We start from the raw sequence: 26,032 nt of genomic DNA on the forward strand, positions 1-26,032 counted from the left end.
AAATGAAGACACAACAATTACAACACAACAACAACACAATACCAATTACATTAGTTCAGGTGGTAGGACTTTGTGCAAGGTCCGCCCGGATTGCTACCACCATCTTGCTCGCTAATCCTGCCGTGAAGCAGCAGTGCTTGCACTGTTGTGTTTCGGCGTGGAGAGTAAGACAGCCGGTGAAATTACTGGCACTTGAGGTATCCCATCTTAGGCCTCTAGGTTGGCAACGCATCTGCAATACCCCTGGTGTTGCAGATGTTAATGCGCGGTGGTAATCTGTTACCATCAGGAGACCCATTGCTCGTTTGCCATCCATTCGAATAAAAAAAAAACTAAAAACAACAACAATTAACAATTAATATTAAAAAAAAGAAAGACTTTTGCACATACGTCTATTTATTTCATCTTTAGAGATAATAATGTAACAACATGAATCTTATTTAATATTATGCTAAATCACAATGAAGTGTTTTGGTATGCAATATCTTAGCCTCTGTAAAAAAAAAGTTTCTGTGACAGCCTATTTGCCGCTAGTATCGCTCCGTTTGACAGCTTTGACATTTGCGTCATTTTTGTGATTGGTTACAACTAAACGAGCCAATCGCAAGCAAGACTGTAACGTCAAACGGACTTCCCGATACTAACGCCATCTAGCGATATTTCACCTCTGTGAAAACCCTCAATACAATATTTTGACTTATGGTAAAACAAACTGCCGCGTGCCTTAGAATTAATCAGGAATAATTCAACAGATGACTTTTGTATTTTGATTAAACACATGTACCGTAAACTGCTTCAACTTTGCCCTCTGGCCCCAACATTGCCTTATTTGATTTTGAATCGATAACTCTTATAGGTTTTAAACTTTTATCTACACGGGAATTTTTATTACGGGGGGATAAAAGTTTAAAAACCTAAAGGGTGCTAAGTTATAGACTCTAAATCGAATCAGGCAATGTTGGGGCCAGAGGGCAAAGTTGAAGCAGTTTACGGTAACTGTTTTCCAGCATTTCATATATAATTTTTTGATACAGTATTTAGCAACTCCTTGATTCGCCATATCCTATAAATACATTACTATGAAAATATGGATTTATTGTACTTATAGCGATTTAATGAGAAATCTTTATTATTGTCTCTTTCTAAAACGTTTTTCTGTATGCGGTAGGTATGGCGCCATTTGCGTGTGACGTCACACGCTAGTTTTTCTTTCTCTGTCTAATCTCAAATTTCCTTCATAGCTGTAATATTGCAGGTAGCCTTAAACTTGATTTTCCATTCAATAGCACACTCGTTTATAATAAACATCTTTTATAGTAAATAAATATTATAGTAATAATATATTAATGATTATAAAATCAGAGCTCGAAAAGGGTGAGAAGTTTTGAAAGTTTACATAACATGGACATACCCTGCCATTTAATGCTAGTTGTCTCATGATCTTTCTCTATCTATAAGTGAATATTAAACGCAAATAGAAAATATTGAAAAACTGAAAAGCTTAGTCAATACTCATTTTACAACGGATGGGTATTTTAGTTAAATCATAATGAGTGGAGTTTTGTTTCGTCTAAATATTTATTTTCAGGGTGTATCTACATATGACAGCAATGAGGGCTATCGTTTTTTGTCTCACTAGATGGCGCACTGTTGCGTGAGGTTTTTAAGTATGGCTTTCAAAGTCTGTTATTACGGGCGTGAAAACAAAGTTTAGATTAAAATCATATTTAATACACCTTAAAACCGTACCATAAAAATATCGAGCATGCCACAGTGTTGCATAGTCCCTGTTTTGTTCGGAAAAAAGGGAGGAAAAAGGTTTCCGAAAGACAAAACTGTCTCAAAACACAGACATTCATTGCCCCGGAACGCATATTTGCCATAATTAATTTCAGATATTGCAAAATATTCACAAAATGATCCTAATTATAAATAAACCCGCGTAGCTCACCCAAAACCTATGAGATTTGACATTTCGGAGACCTCACGCTACACTAGCGCCTCTAGCGGCAAATTCATTCGCGATAGCCCTCATTACATAAGTATAGCTCACCCTTTCCGTGTTTATTCCTTATCGTATGGTTAATTTTCGTTTCACAACGGAACTTATTCCAGTCACTTCTTTTGTATAGCTAACAAAAATTTAACATGAACGAACTTTTTGGTCTCCACCCACCTAAAATACCAACGAGAAGAGATAAATTATGTCACAAGATAGAAAAGGAACCAAATACTAATAATAACGTATCAGACAAAGATGAATCTCGTCTCGTTGGCTTTGCTTTACTTCAGGTTAATGTTGTCCAATATCCCAAATTAAGCAGCTTGGACGAGTAATTAAACCTTATCCTATGACATGCGTTACAGAAATCTACCGCACCCCGCAGGCGGGACCTGTCGACCAAAGTAACTCAGCTATAAAGGCTGAATTTAGGGTAGTTGTAAGAAACGTTTTAAAAGTACAGTGAAGTTAAGCTTCAGTCTCTAAGTCGGCTTCGATTTCTTCTGGCGTCCGCAAGTCGATGGCAAACCTTTTTTTCAGGCTAGGGGGCCTGTCGTCTAGTTCTGGAAGCAAACAAATTGTTTTATTAATAACTAGCTTTTGCCCGCGGCTTGACTTCCGTTAGCAATGATTAGCATATATACGAGTAGATAGGTAGCATAGATTCCCATTCCTAAGATCTTTTTTTAACCCCCGACGCAAAAGAGGGGTGTTATAAGTTTGACTGCTATGTGTGTCTGGCTCTTAAACAGGTAAACCAATTTGAATGTGTTTTTTTATTTGAAAGCAGGTTTTCTAGCAATGATTCTTAGACATGTTTTATCAAAATCGGCGCCGTTTTTGAGATATTGAACTTTGAAGTGGCAATTCTCCAACTCCAATTTACCAACTTTGTTGGATGGTATTTTGTGATTTGATTGCTTAGAAGTTTGATTATTTTCGCCTCTTCAAGACCTGAATATTTGATATTAATTTCATCTTGATGAAAGGGTCTTGACCTTGTCTTGGCTTACGGACAACAAAGTGATCTTAGAAGGGTTCCGTTTTTCCTTTTGCGTACCTCAAAAATCCTAAAATTCGCCGATATTAGACTCCTTTCTGAGATCCCCAAAATATAAACACACAAGAATTTGACTTTTATTCATACAAAGTAGACCGGTAAACAGTGGAGTAGACGAGTCCTCGAATGGAGACGACGGACGGGAAAACGTAGTATAGGGCGTCCTGAGGCACGGTGGACGGATGACCTTAAGAGGTTCGCTGGAGGCGGATGGATGCGAGGGGCTGAAGACAGTGCGTTGTGGCGCGCTAGAGGTGAGACGTATTTACTGGAATAGGTTTTGGCTTGGACGCGTGAGTACGCGTTCCCGCCCGCGATTCTTTTAGCGTACGAGTATTTAGGAGTACGGCGGCTGACAACGTTCCGCCAACTTGAAAACTAGCATTTATGTACACTTTATAAATGAAAATGTTATATAAATTGCTGACAATCCTAAGCCTGTTTAAGTATGAAGGGAAGTTTTTAGTCGTTATTTAATATAAGTTAAAATTAAAAAAATACGAAGTGTGAAGACTGAACTGTGACGTGGAATTCGGTAGTTCGATATTCGTAAAACTACTAAAACTATTACGGTGTATACGCAATTACGGGAGCGCATTTACGGGAATCATTATGATTACGCATGAGTCAATTGAGTTAAGTACTCGTAGATACTCGTGGCGTGGCCTAGTCTTTGGATCTAGTCAATTTTGTGGACGCGTACTCGCAAGACTCAGTCCGCGTTTTGCCTAGTACGTCTCACCTCTATGGCGCGCCATGTAAGAGGCCTATGTCCAGCAGTGGACTGCTGTGGGATGATGATGATGATGATGAGACCGGTATAAATCCTCGCTATGGTTGGATAGCGAGGATTTTACAACTTTATTTTATTCCTGATAGTTCGTTTTAAGAAAGATCTTACCTGGCGTTGTCTGCATTTCCTTCACTCTCCTCGAGTAATCTTGGAAGGCAGCCGCCAAGGCATATGTTAGTCGTCTTGCTGCGTTCCTGTAAATAGAGAAATATACACGTGAACATTGTTTTGCCTTGGCTTATATCTATAACGTCCCACTGCTGAAAGGCTGAGAGGCTGCTGAGAGGCTGCTGCATAACGAGAGGTGTTGGGCTATAGTTCCCACGTGGCCTCATGATGGTTTCTTCACCAATTTAAGCGAGACTAAGGGGCTGTTTCACCATCCATTGATTAGTGTTAAGTGACGGTTAAATGTGATGCCGTCTCCGTCTATTCGAACAAAATAAATAGAGACGGCATCACATTTAACCGTCACTTAACACTAATCAATGGATGGTGAAACAGCCCCTAAGACATACAATTTACGATAGGCCTTATAAATAGACTGAGAGTTACTCAGTGCGCTATGGAGAGAGCTATGCTTAGGTTTCTCTACGGGATCGAATCAGAAATGAGGAGATACGTAGAAGAACAAGGGTCACCGACATAGCCAAGCGAATTAGCTCGTTGAAGTGGCAATGGGCAGGCCATGTAGTTGGTATGGAGAACAGATGGCCATTTGGGCCGAGAAGTTCAAGAATGGGGACCGCGGATCGGCAAGCGCAGCGCAGGACGTCCACCGTTGTCGTTCAGATATTTACAAACCTAACGCTAATATGTCAATAAAGTTGTTTAACAGTCTTCCAGATGAATCAAACAAAAAAATTTTGAATGGACAAGTGTTCAAAATCAAATTGAAGAAATGGCTTTTGACTAAATGTTTTTATACAGTTAAAGAATATCTGAAATTTATATGAACAATCTAATAAATTGAGAACTGACTATAATATACGTCTAAAATAAATATAGGCAGTGAGATAAACAGCAACAAGTAAATAAATAAATTATCATAAAGCTAATTATTACAAGATGACAGGTAGTGCTAATTAAGCATACTTACATTTAAATAGTGACAAAAAGTGAGTTGTATAGTGAGCGTATACGAAAAATCATTTTTTTGTTGAGTTTACTTTTTTATTTTTGTCTATATCTAATGTAATTTAATTGATTTTGTTTTATTTATTTGGTTTGTAACTTTATTTAATGACTGTGTTCTATTTAATTTAATTTGATTGATTCAATTTTTAATTTTGTTTTATATCATTTTGTAATAGGTACATTACATAATTTATTTTTATTTTTTAAATATTGTACGACCATGAAAATGGTACACGAAAGGACACACCAAAGCACGAATATCTATTTTATATACCAATGGTCATGCAATAAACGATAACCAACGAGATGGACGATGGCCTGGTTAAAGCCGCGGGTTCAGGGTGGATGCAGGCCGCTTCAAACCGAAGCAACTGGAGGTCTATGGGGGAGGCCTATGCCCAACAATGGACGTCCCAAGGCTGCATGACGATGATAGAATGCTTTCGCATGATTCACCCAAACAATCTATGTTAGATAACGTTATCGCATTGGGAAATCGGACGACATTTCGCAATAGCTTCCCAAATTCAGGCCATATGCTTCTCACGGTGGCATTTTTATCTCCTATATAAAAACGTTGCAAAACTATATTCATGGCAAAATGATAACACTATAAAGATAAGATTTAACAAAGCTAGTTTTAGTACATAAGTAGGTATTTAGGTAAGTTATAAGTGTTATGATGTAGCCGTGTGAATGTGAAATGGTTTTACGCAAGCGCTATTGCTTGGTTTATTATGATGTATTTGTCGCAAGGAAATAGCCAAAATAGAGATTTCAACAAATTTTTGCCTCTTTTGATAGATTTCGTCATTTTTCTAAAGAGATTTTCCTTCAAATGTAGAATTTACGGTGTTAAAAAATGTAAACTGAGGACAAGAAACAGGATAAGAAATAGTGAGATAAGGAAACGTTGTGGTCTGTAAGAAGATGTAGTGACAAAAATTGAGAAAAGTATGCTGAGATGGTTTGGCCATGTCGAGAGAATGAATGAAGAACGATTGACGAAAAAAATGTATGAAGCGAGTGTGAATGAAAGTGTTGGAAGGGGGAGACCTAGGCGGACGTTTCGAGACTAAATCAGGGACGCCTTGAAAAAAGGCCAGGTCAAGAGTACCCTAAACCGAAGAGCATGTATGAAGGGAATAATGAAAGTGGACGAAGCGAAACAAGTATGTAAGGATCGTAGCAAGTGGAAAGAAGTGGTCTTTGCCTATCCCTACGGGAAAGAGGCGTGATTATATGTATGTATGTATGTAAAAAACGTGATGTAAATTTATTTGATTTTATGTTATCGATTTAACTCAGGCAGCCCTTATTATCTTTTGACTATACTTTAAAGATTTAGGTGAGTGACTATTTCTGAAAAAGTTGTCTATTTTCAGATGTCTAACACAAAAAATAAGTAATATTGTGTTTAGAAAAACCTTGTGGTAAAGGTGATAAAAAGTCAGACAATCTTTGTTGTTGGATACAACAGAAAATTTAGATCTAGTTACAAAATTACGATTTTTGCCTCATAAGATTTCGTGACGTTTTCCTGACGTCAAAATTTTTTGGATGTTTTATGCAGTTTATGTTTTATGATCTCGACCTTAGTGTTAATAATTTCTTGACAAACTGATTTCTTGTCAATTTTCCGACGGGACAACTTTTTGAGAAATACTCAATTAATTAAATGTAGAAAAACATCGTCAATTATTAGGTGTCCTAAACATTGATTTTATTTAAAAAAAATATTACTTTTCTATTGTACCAAATAACATAATATAGCCGTAGGTATAAAAAAGCCGTGGTGGCCTCAACTCAAGCAGAGGATCGTGGGTTCGAACCCCGGCTCGCACCTCTGAGTTTTTCGAAATTCATGTGCGGAATTACATTTGAAATTTACCACGAGCTTTGCGGTGAAGGAAAACATCGTGAGGAAACCTGCACAAGCCTGCGAAGCGATTCAATGGTGCGTGCGAAGTTCCCAATCCGCACTGGGCCCGCGTGGGAACTATGGCCCAAGCCCTCTTGTTCTGAGAGGAGGCCTGTGCCCAGCAGTGGGACGTATATGGGCTGGGATGAACATAATATAGCATAAAATACATTCACATTGCTGTTTAGAAATACATTAGTCTTTTACAGACCTATTACAATGATGGATGACTAAAATTCTTCAATAAGTATGCCAAATTTTACAGGTGGTAGGACCTTGTGCAAGGTCCGCCCGGATTGCTACCACCATCTTGCTCGCTAATCCTGCCGTGAAGCAGCAGTGCTTGCACTGTTGTGTTTCGGCGTGGAGAGCAAGACAGCCGGTGAAATTACTGGCACTTGAGGCATCCCATCTTAGGCCTCTAGGTTGGCAACGCATCTGCAATCCCCCTGGTGTTGCAGGTGTCTATGGGCGGTGGTGATCTCTTACCATCAGGAGACGCACTTGCTCGTTTGCCATCCAGTCAAATAAAATATAAAAAAAAACAGGCAGCTGAAGTTTACATTAGTTTACATTTGGTTTACATTTATGTAGTTACTTAATTACTTAAACCTTCCAAGTATAGTATATTTAAGAGTAGGTTAGGTATACACTCACCTAGACTCACAAACAAAACCGTGGCACTCGAACGGATTCAGTCCTTTAACATCTGCGTTATCCTTCACTATTATCATGGAGAATACCCTCGTGTAGACCAGGTCTTGGACCCCGTAGGAGATGGACTCTATGTTGAAGAAGACCGACATGTGCTCGAAGTCGCTTCGCTTCGAGCTGTGGTGCATTGTCTCAAGATGAACCCCGTCGACGGATATTACTAACTTTACTATCGGTAATATTTGCCCTGTAAAATAATGAATGTGGTGTTGACCATCAGTGGTGTAGCGGTATAGCACGCGGTACGGAATACCGAGGACCTGGGTTCGATTCCCAGTGATGGTCTTATTTTTCTGGTTTTTCTGTGCATCTATATTTCAGTTTGTATTTTCAATTTAGGTTTTACGGGATGACCGTAAAAGTAAAAATTTGGGATTGAAATAAAAAATACAAAAAGATTCCAAAAAAAAAACAATCTTAATTACAATAGTTTAATTTTTTTTTTTGGGTTGATTACATCTTTTTTATAGTATTTTGTAACAGTTATTTATGAATGGTCAAAAAAGGCGAGTAGCGTGGGTTACGATGTGAGCGCAGCGAACATCGTAAGGAGAAGTCTCCATAATATTGTATGCAATATTGTATAAGTTACAACGATGCATACAATATTTTGTCTACGACTAGGTACCTACTTCTCACAAATAGTACAAATGCGAAAGTTTATAAGCCTCTTTGTTTGTTTGTAACCTCATCACGTCTAAACCACTGAACCAATTTAGATCAAATTTGGTGTACAGATAGTTCTAGTCCCGGGGAACGACATAGAATAGTTTTTATCCCGAAAAATTGCATAGTTTCCGCGGGAATCAGCGATAAACGAATTCTACGTGGACAGAGTCGCGGGCATCAGCTACTACTTACTATATTAAATAACAATTAAAAATGTACAAAAACATATTGCATTATGGACGGACGCCCTGTTAAGCCACGGGTTCATGGCCAACCGAAGCAACTGAGCATTGGTCTTGGTCTATGTCCAACAGTGGACTCTCTACGGCTGATATGATGGCCATTTCTCACCTGGAGGCAGTGCTTTGGCAGCGGCCACCATCAGGTCCACTGGTTTCCTTGTGTGCTTGATGCCCCACAGTCCTCGAGCATCGCTCTGCCCCAGGTACTTGACCTGGAATCCAAAGAAACGAATCATAAGTCGTGATTTTTTACGGACTTCAAAAAAGGACTTGCTTCTATAGCTTGTGCCATTCACGAACGCGTGATTTTGTCAAAATTAGACATTGTAATAAGAACCACGGCACGGGTCATCGTGAATGACTCTACCTATAAATTCGGTTGCATTGCATTATACCATCGGGTCTGTGTGTTTGTGTCTTTGTTTAGCAGCCCCAACTTCGCGAACATATTATGCCCGTACAGTCAACAGCACCAATATCTGACAAGACTCTATTTCTACAGTCGGTAGGACAAGTCGGATATTTTTGCACGCTCCGCTATTGCAGATATTAATGCAGGTGGCTGTACAATAGAACCATTTGTTTCCTGACCCACCAAGCAATGCGATGTCACTGTGACTTTTTATACGAAAAGGTTCCAAGTTGGTCATGATTCAGTTGGTTCGAGTGTACAAATACATACATACATACATAAAATCACGCCTCTTTCCCAACGGGGTAGGCAGAGACTACATCCTTCCACTTGCTACGATTCTGGCATACAACTCTCGCTTCCTCTACATTCATCAATCTTTTCATGCATGCAAGTCGGTTTAGAGTACTCCTGACCCGACCTTTCTTCAGAACGTCCCCGATTTGATCGTGGTACGTTCGTCTAGGCCTTCCTCTCCCACCGTTCCCATTCACGCTCGTCTTATAGATCTGCTTAGTCAATCTGTTTTCATTAATTCTCTCAACATGCCTAAACTATCCAAGCATCCCTTTCTCAATCCGTGTGACTATACCTTCATTTACACCACAGCGTTCCCTTATCGCACTATTTCTAATTCTGTCACTCAATTTCACACCTAACATACTTCTTAAGCGCTTCTTAGTGTACAGTCACCAGCATTAATATCTGCCACAGTTGAGCGTGCAAAAATATCTGGCACGTCCTTCCGGCCCTAGAAATAGAGTCGTATCAGATATTTATGCACGCTTGTTGTGTCAGATATTGGTGCTGGTGACTGTACAAATAGGACAACAAATTGAGGTTAGTGAAACCCATACCAATTAATGTTATTACTGCTTTATACATCATTAGGTTCCCCTAAACGGGACTGTCATCGTCCACACTTTCTTTTGTCCGTGTAACGGTATACATTCTGTATGCAGCGTGAATTCCGACTGCATTTGCAGGGCGAGGCGAAAATATTGTTGTTTATGCAAAACAGGCTTGCGTTTGACCACAATCGCGTTTAGTGGTTGCGAATATTGTGAAGATTAGCTCTCAGACCGACCGGCTGGAGCCGTGGTGGCCGCATGGTTTGACCTATGGCCACTCAAGCAGAGGATCCTGGGTTCAAACCCCGGCTCGCACCTCTGAGTTTTTCGAAATTCATGTGCGGAATTACATTTGAAATTTACCACGAGCTTTACGGTCAAGGAAAACATCGTGAGGAAACCTGCACAACAAACCTGCGAAGCAATTCAACGGTGTGTGTGAAGTTCCCAATCCGCACTGGGCCCGCGTGGGAACTACTGCCCAAGCCCTCTCATTCCGAGAGGAGGCCTGCGCCCTGCAGTGGGACGTATATAGGCTGGGATGATGATGATGGTGAGCTCTCAGACATAGCACACTTGATTAGTAAATATACAGGGTGGCTCATTTAGATCAGTCAGTATGGGAAAGTCTGAAACTATAAGACATACGAAGATCTGTTCTATAGTTCCTTAGATCAATTTATTTATTTTTATTTACGAGGGGGCAAACGAGCATACCGCCCATCTGTCAACACGAGGGTTATCACAGGTGCGTTGCCGGCCTTTTGAGAGACTGATAGACTCGTTTTTTAAAGATCCCTATGTTGTACCGCTCCGGAAATACTGTCCCAGGAAGCTGGTTCCATAATTTAGTCGTGCGTGGGAAAAAGTTTCGCGTATGTTTTAGTTCTTAAGTTAAAAATTCGAGTTTTTTTTAATAAATTATTATTTATAATTATTCACAAATTAAAAAAACATGTACTCAGTTCGGGAATCCAACCCGGTCGTTTTGAAAAACAAAACATAATTTATTTTTATTTGAATATCGGTAGTGTAGGTCATAAGTAAGTAATAAACGTTACTTTGAAACACGATATCTAGAATGAATAAAATGCATTGTAATATATATTAAGGGCAGCAGCAGCAGCAGAAATGACAGAAACTGCCAAAGCAGGAAAATACAGTGGTTTCGGTGCCGAATATGATTTTGTACCTTTCGGCGTCGAGACCCTTGGTCCGTGGGGCCCTGGCGCTCTGAGTCTCTTCAAAGATCTATCAAAGAGACTCAGAGATACCACAGGAGACCGGAGAGCTGGCAGTTTCCTCGCTCAACGCATCAGTCTTGCGATCCAGCGGGGAAATGCTGCCAGCATCTTTGGTACCATGCCGCAGGGTCCATTTTTAGATTTATTATAGTTTTAGTTTATTTAATTTTATTGTACCTACCTAATATACCTTTTTTATAGTTGGACCTGTATTGTTCTGGAAATAAAAACTAAACTACAACAATATAAAAAAAAAAATATATTTTTAATAATGTACCTCTAAGTTTTATTTTTCAAAACTTCCGGGTTCGATTAACGGCCTGAGTGCCAGTTTTTACCCGACTGCGAAGAAGAAGGGGTTATTTAATGTATGAATGCAGTTTTTCTTGTTACTAAAATCGATGTCATGGTTCCTAAGAAGAAATTTTCGTATGTCGTATAGTTTCAGACTTTCCCATACTGACCGATCTAAATGATACACCTTTTATATACAGACGGTTTAGGGAGACTTGAGCAGAAAAGATGAAGAAGAGAAAAGATGGCCGTTGGAACGAAAAGCTCTCGAATGGAGACCGCGGATCGGCAAGCGCAGCATAGGACGTCCACCAACGAGATATATAAATATCATGGGACAATTTATACCAACTGACCTAGTCCCTAACTAAGCAAAGCTTAAATTGAAAATACAAACTGAAATATAGATGCACAGAAAAACCAGAAAAATAAGACCAGCACTGCGGTATAGCGGTATAGCACGTGGCACGGAATGCTGAGGACCTGGGCTCGATTCCCAGTGCTGGTCTTATTTTTCTGGTTTTTCTGTGCTCTATCAATTTAGATTTTACGGGATGACCGTAAAAGTAAAAATTTGGAATTGAAATAAAAAATACAAAAAGATTCCAAAAAAACAATCTTAAGCAAAGCTTGTACTATGGATACTCGCCAATGGATAAACAAACATAGATAGATACATACTTAAATACATATTAAACACCCAAGTTTCGAGAACAAACATTCGTATTTTTCATACAAATATCTGCCCCGGCCGGATAGCCTCAAGCTTCGTAGTCAAGTTCTCTGAACCCTGGGCTAACTGGTAGTCCAGGATGGACGGATGACCTGGTTAAAGCCGGGGGTTCACTTTGGATGCAGGCCGCTTCAAACCGAAGCAACTGGAGGTCTATGGGGGAGGCCTATGTCCAACAATGGACGTCCTACGGCTGAGATGATGATGATTGTTCATATGGAACAAAGTATAGCTGCGCTATAAAATGCTAAGTGGAGCACAGCCGCCATATTGTAAAGGCAGGAAGTGACGTCATACAGGCCACGGATATACGGTATTTTAAATTGAGCCGTATTTCCCATGTGAGTAATTGTTATTGTTAAAGGCAATGCAATAGTATTCCACTAATATAATAAATGTGATAGTTTGTACGTCTCTTTGTTTGTTACTTCTTCACGTCTTAATGAGGGCTATCGCGTATGAATTCGCCACTAGAGGCGCTAGTGTAGCGTGAGGTCTCCGAAATGTCAAATCTCATAGTTTTTAGGTGAGCTACGCGGGTTTATTTATAATTAGAATAATTTTGTGAATATTTTGCAATATCTGAAATTAATTATGGCAAATATGCGTTCCGGGGCAATGAATGTCTGTGTTTTGAGACAGTTTTGTCTTTCGGAAACCTTTGTCCTCCATTTTTTCCGAACAAAACGGGGACTATGCAACACTGGCATGCTCGATATTTTTATGGTACGGTTTTAAGGTGTATTAAATATGATTTTAATCTAAACTTTGTTTTCACGCCCGTAATAACAGACTTTGAAAGCCATACTTAAAAACCTCACGCAACAGTGCGCCATCTAGTGAGACAAAAAACGATAGCCCTCATTAAACCGCTGCCCCTCCCTGCCCCCCTTGGCGACGTTCTTATGTCCTTTTCGATTATTTGCTAGAGTTCCTATATTTCTCAGATACCTAAAAAACTGTATCAGAATATTTGGTAATTACAGAAAAGTGTCCTGAAAAATGAGACCGTTGAAACGCTGGAATAACTCGTAGAATTAATTTTCACTCTGTGGAACAGGTACTGGCTTTTGTTTTTTTAAATAGGAATAAATTATTTTTTATTTATTTATTCGGTACAAGATGGAGCGACGACCTGGTTAAGATCGCGGGATCGCGGTGGAGGCGAAAAGCACAAGACCGGTCTGAGTGGAGAGCCTTGGGGGAGGCCTATGTCCAGCAGTGGACGTCTTTCGGCTGACATGATGATGATGATGATTTATTCGGTATACAACGTGTGACATCCATAATAATATAAATTTTAATTAACGATAGCTTTAACCACTGAAAACCGTTTTATCGAAAAACAATTACCTTTACTAATGGAGTGTTATTTTTTTTTTTTAATTTTCTCGAGCAACATGTAACGCTAACATTTATTCCACGTTCCAGAGGCAGCAAAATTAAATGTTTAGGGGCTTTTTCACCATCCATTGATTAGTGTTATGCCGATTATGTGATGCCGTCTCCGTCTTTTCGAATTCATCAGTTAACACTAATCAATGAATGGTGAAACAGCCCCTTAAGGGCAACACACACAGAGAGCGGGCGCGGGTCGTGCGCGGCCCGCGACGGGCGTATTTGCATGGCGGTATATGGACGCCTTCACACAGAACGCGGGCGCGGGCGCGGGTCGTGCGCGGGCCCGCGCCCGTCGCCCGTCGTCACAAACAGCGCGAGCCGAGCGCAGTGTTACCAACTCTCAAAATATTTATCCCTAAAGCTTAAGTTAAAAACCCCTAAAACTCGTTTTTAATGAAAATGTTTACTTTAAATTTGAATATTTCGCAAAAAAAATACTGAATCGAAAAATCGTCTTAGTAACCCCCTAATGCTTTTAATTTAAAAGACCCTACACTATAGGGTTGGATGAGAAATAAAAACCCTTACTAAAGTAAGGGTTTTTTTTCTATGGGAGGTACCCAAAAAAAATTTTTTTTAATTTTTCATTGTACCATTTTGTTGGGATAGTTTTCATAATAAGTATACATATCTATGTAAAATTACAGCTTTGAAGCATTGATAGTCCCTGAGCAAAGCCGCGGACGGACAGACAGACTGACAGACAGACAGACATGGCGAAACTATAAGGGTTCCGTTTTTGCCATTTTGGCTACGGAACCCTAAAAACCGTATTCATGCGCAGTAGCTAGTTCATTTAGGCGAGAATATATTTTTTTTTTTTTTTTAATTAATTGGTAGGTACTACAGAAAAATCTGTTATTTTTTCCATTGACTAGTATAAGCTTATTCCTGTGTATAAAAAAAAAACAGCCACTTTTAAAAATTTCATCCATCGCCCATCATTACATAAATTGGATTTAATTAAGTAAGTAAATAAAGTTTGACCTTGGTGCGCAAGCGCGTTTGTCGTTTTCCACATATATCTCGCGGCACTGTATAATTCTGTGTCGAGTTGACAAAAATGTCGTATCTATTATTGGTTCTAGAACTGTTTTAATTTGTACTCCAAAAGTCGCCAGTTACTAAACCATTTCTGTCGTCAAAACATTTTTGCGGTCGCTAAGATTTAAGCAAAAGTCGTCACTTCTAGGGACTAAGTCACTAAACTGGCAACATTGATAGCCGCCGCGGGCCCGTCGCGGGTCCGACCCGCTCTCTGTGTGAATACAACGAACCGCGCGGCTCACGCGGCGGACACGACCCGACCCGCGCACGCTTTCTGTGTGTGTTGCCCTTTAGTGTCAGCTGTTAGCTTTGTTATCGATACATTGCGTGCCGAATCCATTTGTATGAAAAAAATTTTTTTTTTAACTTCAAATACTAATTTACCGTAAACTGCTTCAACTTTGCCCTCTGGCCCCAACATTGCCTGATTCGATTTAGAGTCGATAACTCAGCACCCTTTAGGTTTTGAAACTTTTATCCCTCCGTAATAATAATTCCCTTGTAGATAAAAGTTTAAAACCTATGAGAGTGCTAAGTTATCGACTCTAAATCAAATCAGGCAATGTTGGGGCCAGAGGGCAAAGTTGAAGTAGTTTACGAACATGAAACTACCGTGAGACTCACTCATATTAAATGATATTGTAACGGATAACTCACGTCTTAAACCGAGTTTAGCTCGACATGTTTCGGGCTACAAGACGTGATTTATCCGTTACAATATCATTTAATACTAATTTACGTTCATTAGGGCATAAGCTTTCAGCCTTTATAATACTCGTACCTATAATATGTTCTTATGGAAGTCACATGGTGTATAATGAAACGCTTGGAGTTGTATAAAAGCATAGGTAAAATGTATTCCTTCGTTCATTCAGTAGGTATGACGTCACAGCTTATCGCAAAACTACTCATCACTATGTATGAATGTAAGTGTATGTATGGTTAATTGCACGCATGCGCCGTGACCGGTTCAGGTGTTAGCCAATCAGCATGCAGAGCGGAACCGCTTTGGAATTATTTTAGTGGATTTGTTTGGTTTTGCATGTAGATAGAGACTAATATTATAAATGCGAAAGTGTGTTTGTATGTTTGTGTGTTTGTCCATCTTTCATGCCGTAACGGAGCGACGGATCGACGTGATTTTTGGCATAGAGATAGTTTATGGGCCCGAGAGTGACATAGGCTACTTTTTATCTCGGAAAATTGCACAGTTCTCGAGGGAACAGCGCGCGATAACCGAATACCACGCGGGCGAAGCCGCGGGCAAAAGCTAGTAGTTTTATAATAAAGTATTAGTGAATCCTAGGCTCAGGACCAAAGATCCATCCAGACACCAGACCAGAACCATCTTTCTCGCTAATCCTACCGTGACGCAGCAGTGCTTGCACTGTTGTGTATCGGCGTGGAGAGTAAGACAGCCGGTGAAATTACTGGCACTTGAGGTATTCCATCTTAGGCCTCTAGGTTGGCAATGCATCTACAATACCCCTGGTGTTGCAGATGTTTATGGGCGGTGGTGATCTCTTACCATCAGGAGACCCACTTGCTCGTTTGCCATCTAGTCGAATAAAAAAAAGGAGATTTTGCAAAACTAGCCAAGCCAACACTAAAAAGCGCGCTGTATAGCAGAAATCGTTACGCAATGTCAATTAAAATAGGTATATAATCAGATACCGTTAATAATTATTAGACAAACCACGACATTAACAAAATTTAGAAAATAATTAATAAAATGGTTAAGAGACAAATGTTTTAGAACATAACAATAATATTTAATCAAATTATTTTTTTAGCTTCACATTTAGTTTAAGGACGATACATTTTGCATGCTTTAAAATAGCTAAGTGTGTGTTCTATAATACTAATAACTAACATCAATGTAATCCCACGCGTCATCATCATCATCAGCCGGAAGACGTCCACTGCTGGTCAAAGGCCTCCCCCTTAGAAAGCCACAATGAACGACAACACGCAACTTGCATCCACCGGTTTCCCGCCACTCTCACGATGTCGTCAGTCCACCTGGTGGGAGGCCTGCCAACGCTTCGTCTTCCGGTTCGTTCGCCACTCGAGGACTTTTCTCCCCCAACGGTTATCTGTTCTTCGAGCGATGTGGTCTGCCCATTGCCCATTGAGATATGGAGAGAGCTATGCTTGGAGTTTCTTTGCGCGATAGAATCCGGAATACGGTTCGTCGAAGAACTAAAGTCACTGACATAGCTGGAAACTATGCAAATTGAATCCTACGCTTAATGCAAATAAATTCAATTTAATTTAATTAATCATCGTTATATCAGCCGTAGGAAGTCTACCTACTGTTGGGCATTAACCCCCCCTTCCCCACTCCCCCATAGATCTCTAGTTGCATATGTAAATTGTATGGCAATGCTAGAAGGAATAGACGAGGTCTTATCTATATTAATAGTATAATGCGAAAGTGTGTGTGTGTTTGTCGTCTTTAACGTCGAAACGGAACGCAGGATCGACGTGATTTTTGGTTAGTGATAGTTTATGAGCCAGAGAGTGAGATAGGCTACTTTTTATCCCGGAAAAATGCACAGTTCCCGAGGTAACAGCGCGCGACACCCAAATTCCACCCGGGCGAAGCCACGGGTAAAATCTCATTGTCTTATATACTTGAAATCAAAATCCTTTTCACAATTTCTTCCAGAAATTTTATTCCAATTTTAATTCGAAAAATTCCCACAGTTAAACATACGATAGTGGAAGATAAAAAATGACGGATTTCCTGCTAGTAGCTATAAAAAGATTATTTATTTGATAACGTTTGATTGATTACGCAGCGTAATTATAATTACTTTTAAAATCGATTGTAATTGTTTTAATTATTAATTCAAAGACCACACCACCGCCCATGCACGTCTTAATAAAGCAAATGATTTCTATTATTACTACCCTTTACTAGAGTTGTTATTCCTAAAACCAGGCAACACAAGAATCATACAAACCCTGAATTTTGGAGCGTAGAACCCGGACCTATCAACAGATTTAACAAGTTTTTATATAACCACACATAACTTGCCCTGTTTGTTTGTTTTTTTGTATCAAATCTTGCACGTTCATATTGATCCACTTCCAGTGGTTGGATTGACTTGAAATTTGGTATACATCGGTATTATGTAAGTAGATATGAACGACAATGCAAGACTGTACTCATACTGATAAATGATTGCGAATAAATTATTATTCCTCCTCCTTGCAAATAAATTTAACGAATTTCTTTGTTTGTTTAAACTCTTTTTTGTATAAAAAGGAAATACGAAAAGGACACAAAAGTACTAAGTACAAAGGCGCACTTATCCCTGAAGGGATCTCTGCCAGTCGACCTTTGAGTTGAGCTATTTGGCACTGCCTTTTTATTTACCTATTTATATTCAATTACTACCTATCTATAATATCCTACTTATTATTATTGCTGTGTCTTGTGTAGTGTTGTCTATTGTTGTCATCATCATCCCAGCCTATATACGTCCCACTGCTGGGCACAGGCCTCCTCTCAGCACAAGAGGGCTTGGGCCATAGTCTATTGTTGTGTTGTGAATATATGTATTTATTTAATTCTTTCTTTAATTATTTACATGTAGTTTGGTAATAGATAAGTGAATTGTGTCATATTTTATGATGTTTCCTCTATGTTGTATACCTAAATATACATAAAAAACAAACATACCTGGAATGAGATGGGCAGGTCGTCGACTACCACTGGGCCTTCATTTTCCGCCATTTTGTCGTCAGATTGTTAATTGTCCCTCGATATATTCACGTAGTTAAGTCTATCCGAAAATCCATAATTTTGTACCTGGAATAAAGAAACGTAACTTCGAAGATTACAGAGTAACAATAGGCTTGTGTCGTAAAAAAATCCAAAACAATGTAGAAAATATTGGAATCGTAACGTATTTATCTTTTGTCAAGTAAGATTGGTTTTTGGAGTCTTTTTTTTATTTCAACTCCAAATTTTGTTACTTTTACGGTCATCCCGTAAAATCCATATCGAAAATACAAACTGAAACTTAGATGCACAGAAAAACCAGAAAAAGAGTTAGTTCCGATGGAGTGTTGAAAGTTTCTAGCGCTAAGGGCTAAAACATAGATGTCGCTGCTTAAGTGACTAAATGAGAAACAAACAAATTTGTGTCAGTACTCTTGCCCAGTGGTGGTGTAGGGGTATAGCATGCAGCACGGATTGCTGAGGACCTGGGTTCGATTCCCAGCGCTGGTCTCTTTTTCTGGTTTTTCTGTGCATCCATGTCTCAGTTTGTATTTTCGATATGGTTTCACGGGATACCCGTAAAAGTAACAAATTTGGAGTTGAAATAAAAATACAAAAAGACTCCAAATAACCAATCATTATAACATTGTGTTTTTTCGAAAAAAATTTGCGTATTGCGTATGATTGTGCGTCCACGCACCTGTTAAGTAACGGTCCCCCACCTGTTACTTCCCCTAAACACAGACCCTTCTCAAAACGGGCCAATAAACAACCAAAAGTGACATGCATGAGCAAACGAAAGTAACATTTTGTGTCTCAAAAAATGTCGCGATAGCAATCTGGAGTAAGTCATCATCATGTCAGCCGAAAGACGTCCACTGCTGGACATGGCCTCCCCCAAGGCTCTCCACTCAGACCGGTCTTGTGCTTTCCGTATCCACCGCGATCCCGCGATCTTAACCAGGTCGTCACTTCATCTTGTTGGAGGCCTACCGACACCTCGTCTCCCGGTCCGCGGACGCCATTCGAGAACCTTCTGACCCCATCAGCCATCAGTTCTGCGAGCAATGCCACTTCAGTTTCGCAACTCTTTGGGCTATGTCGGTAGACTACTCATATCATCGTTTCTGATTCTATCCCGCAGAGAAAGTGAGAGTCAGTGAACGAATGAATGAAACGTATATTATGACTTATGACTTTCAAAAATTATGCGACTATATACGCACCCGCCAGGGTGGATGGCTAGTTTAAAATATACAACAATATCTTTTTTAAAGTTATTTAAAACATTACGAAAAATATTTTTATGAGTTATTAATACATTTCGTAGAACCATACTGACATATAGCCACTTGAGTCAACACTATGTTATTCACTATGTCTTTGTTAGTCATATGTCTTCATAAATATTGTTACTACACATATTTTAAGTACTGACCAACTTAAAAATAAATGTGTACAGTTTATAATTTTAACCATACATGGGCTATCCTTAAAGTTGGATTGTAACCTCCCCCCCCCCCAATTTTACTGAAAGAAGACTTCATTTTGAATTAGATAACAATTTAAATTGCATTCAAATATTTTGAACAATTCCCTGTCTGAACCAGGAATCAAATCCAGCAAATGAGTTTCCAAAAAACTGCCTGTATTATTTTTTCTGATGTTATAAATGTAAAATTATACAGTCTTATTTATTTAAGATGTATATGTGACAGTATAGCGTGTATGTGTGTATAGTGTGTGACAGTCCTGTATTGTTAATTTTGGCAAATAAATCAATCTTCTTCTTCTTCTTATATGTGAAAAAAATCCTTATGTGTATGTGTTAACCGTTTTGTTTAACTTAGTGATAGGTGATAGCATACGGCAAGATCTTTAGTTGATATTTTCATTGTTTTCGTAAAATTGATAATTACTTAACTTAACTTACTATAATATATAAAATAATGTAAATTCGATTTTGCGAGCGATATCATAAAATACATAGCGACTATTTTCACGAAGGCCAAGCAAACATGTACTCTGTTACGATGGCAAATGAATCATATCACAGCTTTATCACAGTGACACTGATGTTATCATTTTGATAAGGTGATAAGGCAGATAACACACCTTTTGTATTAGTAGGTTTGGTAAATTACAGCTTTATAAAGAAATGATAGGTTATACGTAATAATAATATTATCTAAAGGTTTTTGTTCCATAACTATTTGTAACCATCGAAACAGAATGAATGTGGCATCTTAGCTTCCAAACCGATGGATCGATTATAATGTCATTTTAAAGCCGTGGTGGCCTGGTGGTTTGACCTATCGCCTCTCAAGCAGAGGGTCGTGGGTTCAAACCCCGGCTCGCACCACTGAGTTTTTCGAAATTCATGTGCGGAATTACATTTCAAATTTACCACGAGCTTTGCGGTGAAGGAAAAACATCGTGAGGAAACCTGCACAAACCTGCGAAGCAATTCAATGGTGCGTGTGAAGTTCCCAATCCGCACTGGGCCCGCGTGGGAACTACGGCCCAAGCCCTCTTGTTCTGAGAGGAGGCCTGTGCCCAGCAGTGGGACGTATATAGGCTGCGATGATGATGATGATTGTCAAAAAAAAACATGATTTTTTTGCTAAGTTTTTTTGAAGTCGGTAGGCATTATTATGATGAACTTGAAAATGTAAATTTTGCAATGTTTTGCTTTTTAAATTGTAGTTTCAATAAGATCTTCGTATAAAAGCATATTGAATTCTGTTTGATTGTCTATGTACTTCCCTATTACTAGGTATAGGCCTCCTCTGCTTCTGAGAGGGCTTGAGTTGTTATTCCCACGCGGACAGATATTATGCAGATTTCTTCACGATGTTTTCCTTAACCGAAAAGCTCATGGTAGTAGGTATGAACCGGGGCTCGAACCCATGATCTTCTGCTTGCCCAACCATTAACCACATCCTTTGTTGGATATTAGTATAAGGTTGATTTCAACTAATCACATAATATTGGTCGGATCCCATACGATTTGCTTCTATAGAATAAATCTATGTGTAGAGCCATTTACAATCTAGCCAATGCTTTTTCTTTTCAACATAAAATACTCGTTTAATGCATTTAAATTATCTGTGCATCGCAAAAAAAAAACAATTTTCCATTTAATCGCCATAACAATTAAAAATATTTATGTAATTTACATATCTTTGCATTAAAATTGCAAGCGACAATAAATGAAAATCATTTATTTACTTACGAATTCTTACTTTTAAAACTTGAAACTAAAAATACTCACAAATTCGAGGTTCAATCCGGTCCACAAAAAAAAAACACAAACCACAGACTAATCCTAAACACTGGCAACTAAACGTAACCGCAAAAAAAAGTAAAAAATTAAAAACAAAAGAAAGCACGTGAACGTCCACCTCACTTCGCAGTACGAATGTGAATACGAACCTCAATTTTCAAAATCGGAACGATAAAACACCAGCGTAACTTGAGCTGCCCAATTCAATAAAAATCCTTCTGATGTTCCTCTATTTGTATGAAAAGAAGGGAGGGGCACGGATCATGTTATATTGGTTAAGGATTTATTGAGCGAAGTAAAGAATGCTGTTCCGTTGTTTGAAATTGGACTGTATTTCTTTGGAATAAGGTTAGGGTGTGTAGTTTTAAGCGCGTTGATAATTTTGCCGATTACGTATATGTTTTAGTCGAGTAGTGATAAGATTATACAGGATGTTTCTTATTGTTGTGGCACATTTTGGAAATTCATTTACATACTATTTATTTTATATACCTCGTCCCCTTACGACCAGAATCGCTTAAAGTCACTTTTGGGCAAAACTGAGTTAAATATATCGTTAGAATGTACTTTCCAAGATCTACATGCTGTTGAAACCCGTTTTACTGTACGATACTCTAATACCGAGTTACGTTTTTCTTAAGCTCACTTAAAGCCGATTTTTAAGAAAATCAACAGCCAAAAACAACTACGCGTTGGTTAAACAGCATTTTTTTTTATTTTACAACAGCAAAAATATTTTAATGTCAAACAAGAGATTTTGGAATGTTAAGATTTCAATAAAAATGCAATTTGAGTACTGCCTAAAAGTGCTAAAATAATGTTAGTAGGTTTCGCTTGTTGAGCATTACTTTATATTGCAATTATTGCAACAGCGAAAACAAACTAAATATAATATAGGCGATATTGCTTGTAACAATGTTTGCTTCGACCATAAGAAGCGCTACAGCCAAAATCGCTTAAGTATCGCTTAGACGTTTCGCGCTGTATTGTAAAGTAGTGTGCACTTTGTGTAGGCTAGCTTAGTCGGTTCGTACACGCTTGAAAGCACGATTCATAAAATAATTTTTAAAAACTTATTTAGGTAATTATAGATCTGTTCACTAACGAAAGTCTGCCCCTCCACATTCTATAATTGTAATTGTACCTAAACGTATCCGTACGACAAGTCTATGTGTGCGTAGCTCGAACTTGTCCTCGTGGCTTCAGTCGCAAGCGTACCGTCAGTCACGCACACTAAGACTAAGACAATGTGTAAGTACTTAAGAGGTTTTCTCGTGTACATTAATAATTCGCTGTGGAGGGGCGCGCCTTCGTGAGTGAACAGATCTATGTATAACAGCGATTCACTTGCCGTAATTTAACAGTGTTTTTCTTTCAGGTGACGATAAGGAGCATGGATATTCAGGTTTCGATGAACTAAATAAGCCGCGTATCTACTAGAGGCAGCCTCGGGCCGAGCGGCTGCCTCGCTCCGAGGCCGCGCAAGTGGAGACGCTGCCAAAGGCACGGCTCAGACTGAGGCTCCTTTGAGCACGGTCAAAAACCGACAAAATATGGCTCGGCTCGCGGTGCTCGGCCTGAGGCTGCTCTAATGGATACGCGGCTATAGAAAAACATATAACCAGATCCAACAGACCGTCAAAATGAACCGTGATTGTCATTTAGATAACCTACTTATTTACTACTTCGTATCGTAGGTACGTCGTATCAATGAAAAGCTTATCACGGCATAAAACATTTACGTAGTCACACATTTTCATTATTCTTGGCTTAGGTAATATTAATTATCCATGGCTGGTTTGAGTAGCCACAGCTAAGACAAGCAGTGATGAAGAAGAAGACTGATGATTATTACCATTAAGGTTATTTTTCATCACTGCTTGTCTCAGCTGTGACTACGTCCGGCACACGCTCAATAACGTCTTCATCACAGGCCAGTGCAACCAGCCATGGTGAATCTCCGGTATAACATTTTTTTTTGTAAAAAGTCATTAAATCTTTATTTTTTTAGCTGCGCTTATTGGCAGTGGATTAGTGTATAGCTTTTTAATGCAGGTAGTTTAAATTCCTCTACTGAAAGAGGTTCAACAGAGTTTGGATTCGATTTTCTGTGTCTTGTTCGACGGTTGGTTTGCAAAGTTACAGGCCTGGTATCAAAACTCAAAAAGTCAGACGACATGTCGTAATTGATAAAAATATTACCTATACAAATATTAAGCCAAGAACAATGAAAATGTGTGACAACGTAAATGTTTTATGCCGTGATAAGCTATTCAATGATACGACGTACCTACGATACGAAGTAGTAAATAGTAGGTATCTAAATGACACTCGCGGTTCAGTTCGACGGTCTGCTGGATCTGGTTATACCTATGTTTTTCTATTTAGTTCATCAAAACCTGAATATCCATGCTCGTTATCGTTTTGATGAAGAAGACTGATGGTTATTACCATTACGGTTCTTTTTTCATGACTGTTTCAGTGGTTACTTTGAGCCTTGAGACGCTAAGTGCCTTTTTATTAAAATGTTTGAATAAAATATGTTTTTTGTTGTATGCATGTAATCAAAAGTTCCATAATTAAATGTATTAAGCAGCACATATGATATTAAAGGAATAACGTAATATATCTCACATATACTAGAAATATACTACTATATTTAAGACTTTAGCTCGCTAGTTTTCATTTATTTATATTTTTGGGCTATTTGGTACCTATTTGTTGAAATAGATTGATGGAACTCTTTCGAAAAATACAAGTTATATGTCTTTGAATGATAAAAACAAAACAGAATAATGCTACATTGCATATAAGATAGAAAAACAGAAAAAAAGCCTAGAGTCAAAACATCTTAGAAATATTTTGCACTTTTAAGCGCGCTTAAGAGGTAAATTCCGATTTGTTTACAGCCAATACCTCTTATTTGCGCTGAGACTTAACTAAAAACTTAAATTGTATAAAACATGTAAGCATTCTAACACTGTATTCGGCGAAAAATGCTTCAATTATGGACTTAAAATGATAGTTTATCCAATATATCTGCGTAAACTTGCTAGTTTAGAAGATAAAAAAAAACGTGTCTACAGGCAAAATCGCTTATCTGCAGTACCTTTTGAAGAAAAGCCCTATTTTAACCTACTCGGCGCGAGTATAGAGTAAATAACATAGCCCTATCCTATTAAGGAATAAATTATCTAAATAGAAACACAGAGACGTTTTTAGTATAACTAGCTTTTATAGGTTTTTAGAGCATGCAAACCTTTAAATGCGTTTTTCTCGAAACTACATTTCATGCAGATAAGCGATTCTGGTTGTAAGGGGACGACCTGTGTTTTTGTGTACTCCATACTATGCGTTGGTGTTCAATAAAGAGTTATTGTATTGTATTATACATACTTACATAATTTATGACTAGGTCAATAAGTTTTTCCCTAACAGAAAATTATTATTTGATTTGAAATGTGAATTGCCTAACAAAAAATCTTTTATCGTTTTTTACCTCGTTGAGTCGCTTGACGAGTTCTTCACAAGGGAGGATTTTCCGAACCGGTTTTAATCTCCGACAATTGCATAGTTCCCATGCGATAGCGATAAACAAATTCTTGGCAAATTAAATCCTGGGCAAAAGCTAATACTAGGTACATATAAGTTATATAAATGATTTTTGTTATAATACAGTAGCCGTTACCCGCGACTCCATCCTTGCAGAATTCGTATTCGTTTATTTGACAATAGCAAACACAATTAAAAAAAGAATTAGCGAAAACGGTCCAGCCGTTCACGCGTGATGCCGTGACCAAGGGAAATAGGGATTCATTTTTATATATTATAAGATTTAATAAAGGAGGGGTGTAATTGAGCTACAGCGCGCAGCGCTGCATTTGCCGCAATTGTCACATAAAACACTTTTCAAGTATCTCAATTTTATAACAATAATCGGTCAGTTTCTGAACATCCTGTAGCTGGACATGCATCAGTGTGTGTGCACACCTGTTCAAAACGTGTGCGTGTGAGCGTATTGTGGAGCGTAGGTGATGCGTGACGACAGTAAGGCTACTCTACTTCGCAACATTAATTTATTTATTTAATGAAATAAGTACACAGCATTACAGACAAGCCAAAGCACTGTGAAATTCATAAAATATTAACAAGCACAACACATGATTAACATTTACAAACAATTAAGTGAAGACGGACGGTCATCCTTCGCCTCACAGAACCTCATACACTCGCTACATAAATTCTTCCAGCTACTAGCAAAGATATCACAATCTGGCGCCGATGCGAGAAGCGTATTAAGATTCGATAGAGCTCGAATAAGAGGTGAGTTCTTGTGTGACACTGTGCGAGCTTTGGGAACTGCCACGGTTGCGAGGGCGAAAATTGAAACGGGATTGGGACACAAGGGGCGCGAGTAGGCCACTAGTTGCGTTACCAACTTACAATATTTAATAGTACTCTATAGAATGCGACGAAAAGTAAGACCGCGCTTT

At 38.7% G+C, this 26,032-nt stretch overlaps 1 protein-coding gene across 4 annotated transcripts; it reads right to left on the reverse strand.

Moving 5' to 3' along the window:
• Positions 1–364: 364 nt before the first annotated feature.
• LOC141443396 (low density lipoprotein receptor adapter protein 1-B) lies at positions 365–26,032 on the reverse strand. Of its 4 annotated transcripts, none has more exons than XM_074108645.1 (6): positions 25,983–26,032; positions 18,212–18,340; positions 8,648–8,750; positions 7,571–7,814; positions 3,964–4,049; positions 365–2,565 (listed from the first exon to the last, which is right to left on the reverse strand). In XM_074108645.1, exons 2-6 carry the CDS (start codon positions 18,263–18,265, stop codon positions 2,471–2,473), a joined length of 582 nt encoding a protein of 193 aa, XP_073964746.1. In that variant the 5' UTR covers positions 18,266–18,340; positions 25,983–26,032; the 3' UTR covers positions 365–2,470. The 4 variants fall into 4 exon arrangements, with proteins under 4 accessions (XP_073964746.1, XP_073964748.1, XP_073964745.1 ...); XM_074108647.1 differs by lacking the exon at positions 25,983–26,032 and adding an exon at positions 25,719–25,949; XM_074108644.1 differs by lacking the exon at positions 25,983–26,032 and adding an exon at positions 21,528–21,686.

The sequence above is a fragment of the Choristoneura fumiferana genome, chromosome 27 (assembly GCF_025370935.1).
Source record: "Choristoneura fumiferana chromosome 27, NRCan_CFum_1, whole genome shotgun sequence".
Classification (NCBI taxonomy): domain Eukaryota; kingdom Metazoa; phylum Arthropoda; class Insecta; order Lepidoptera; family Tortricidae; genus Choristoneura; species Choristoneura fumiferana.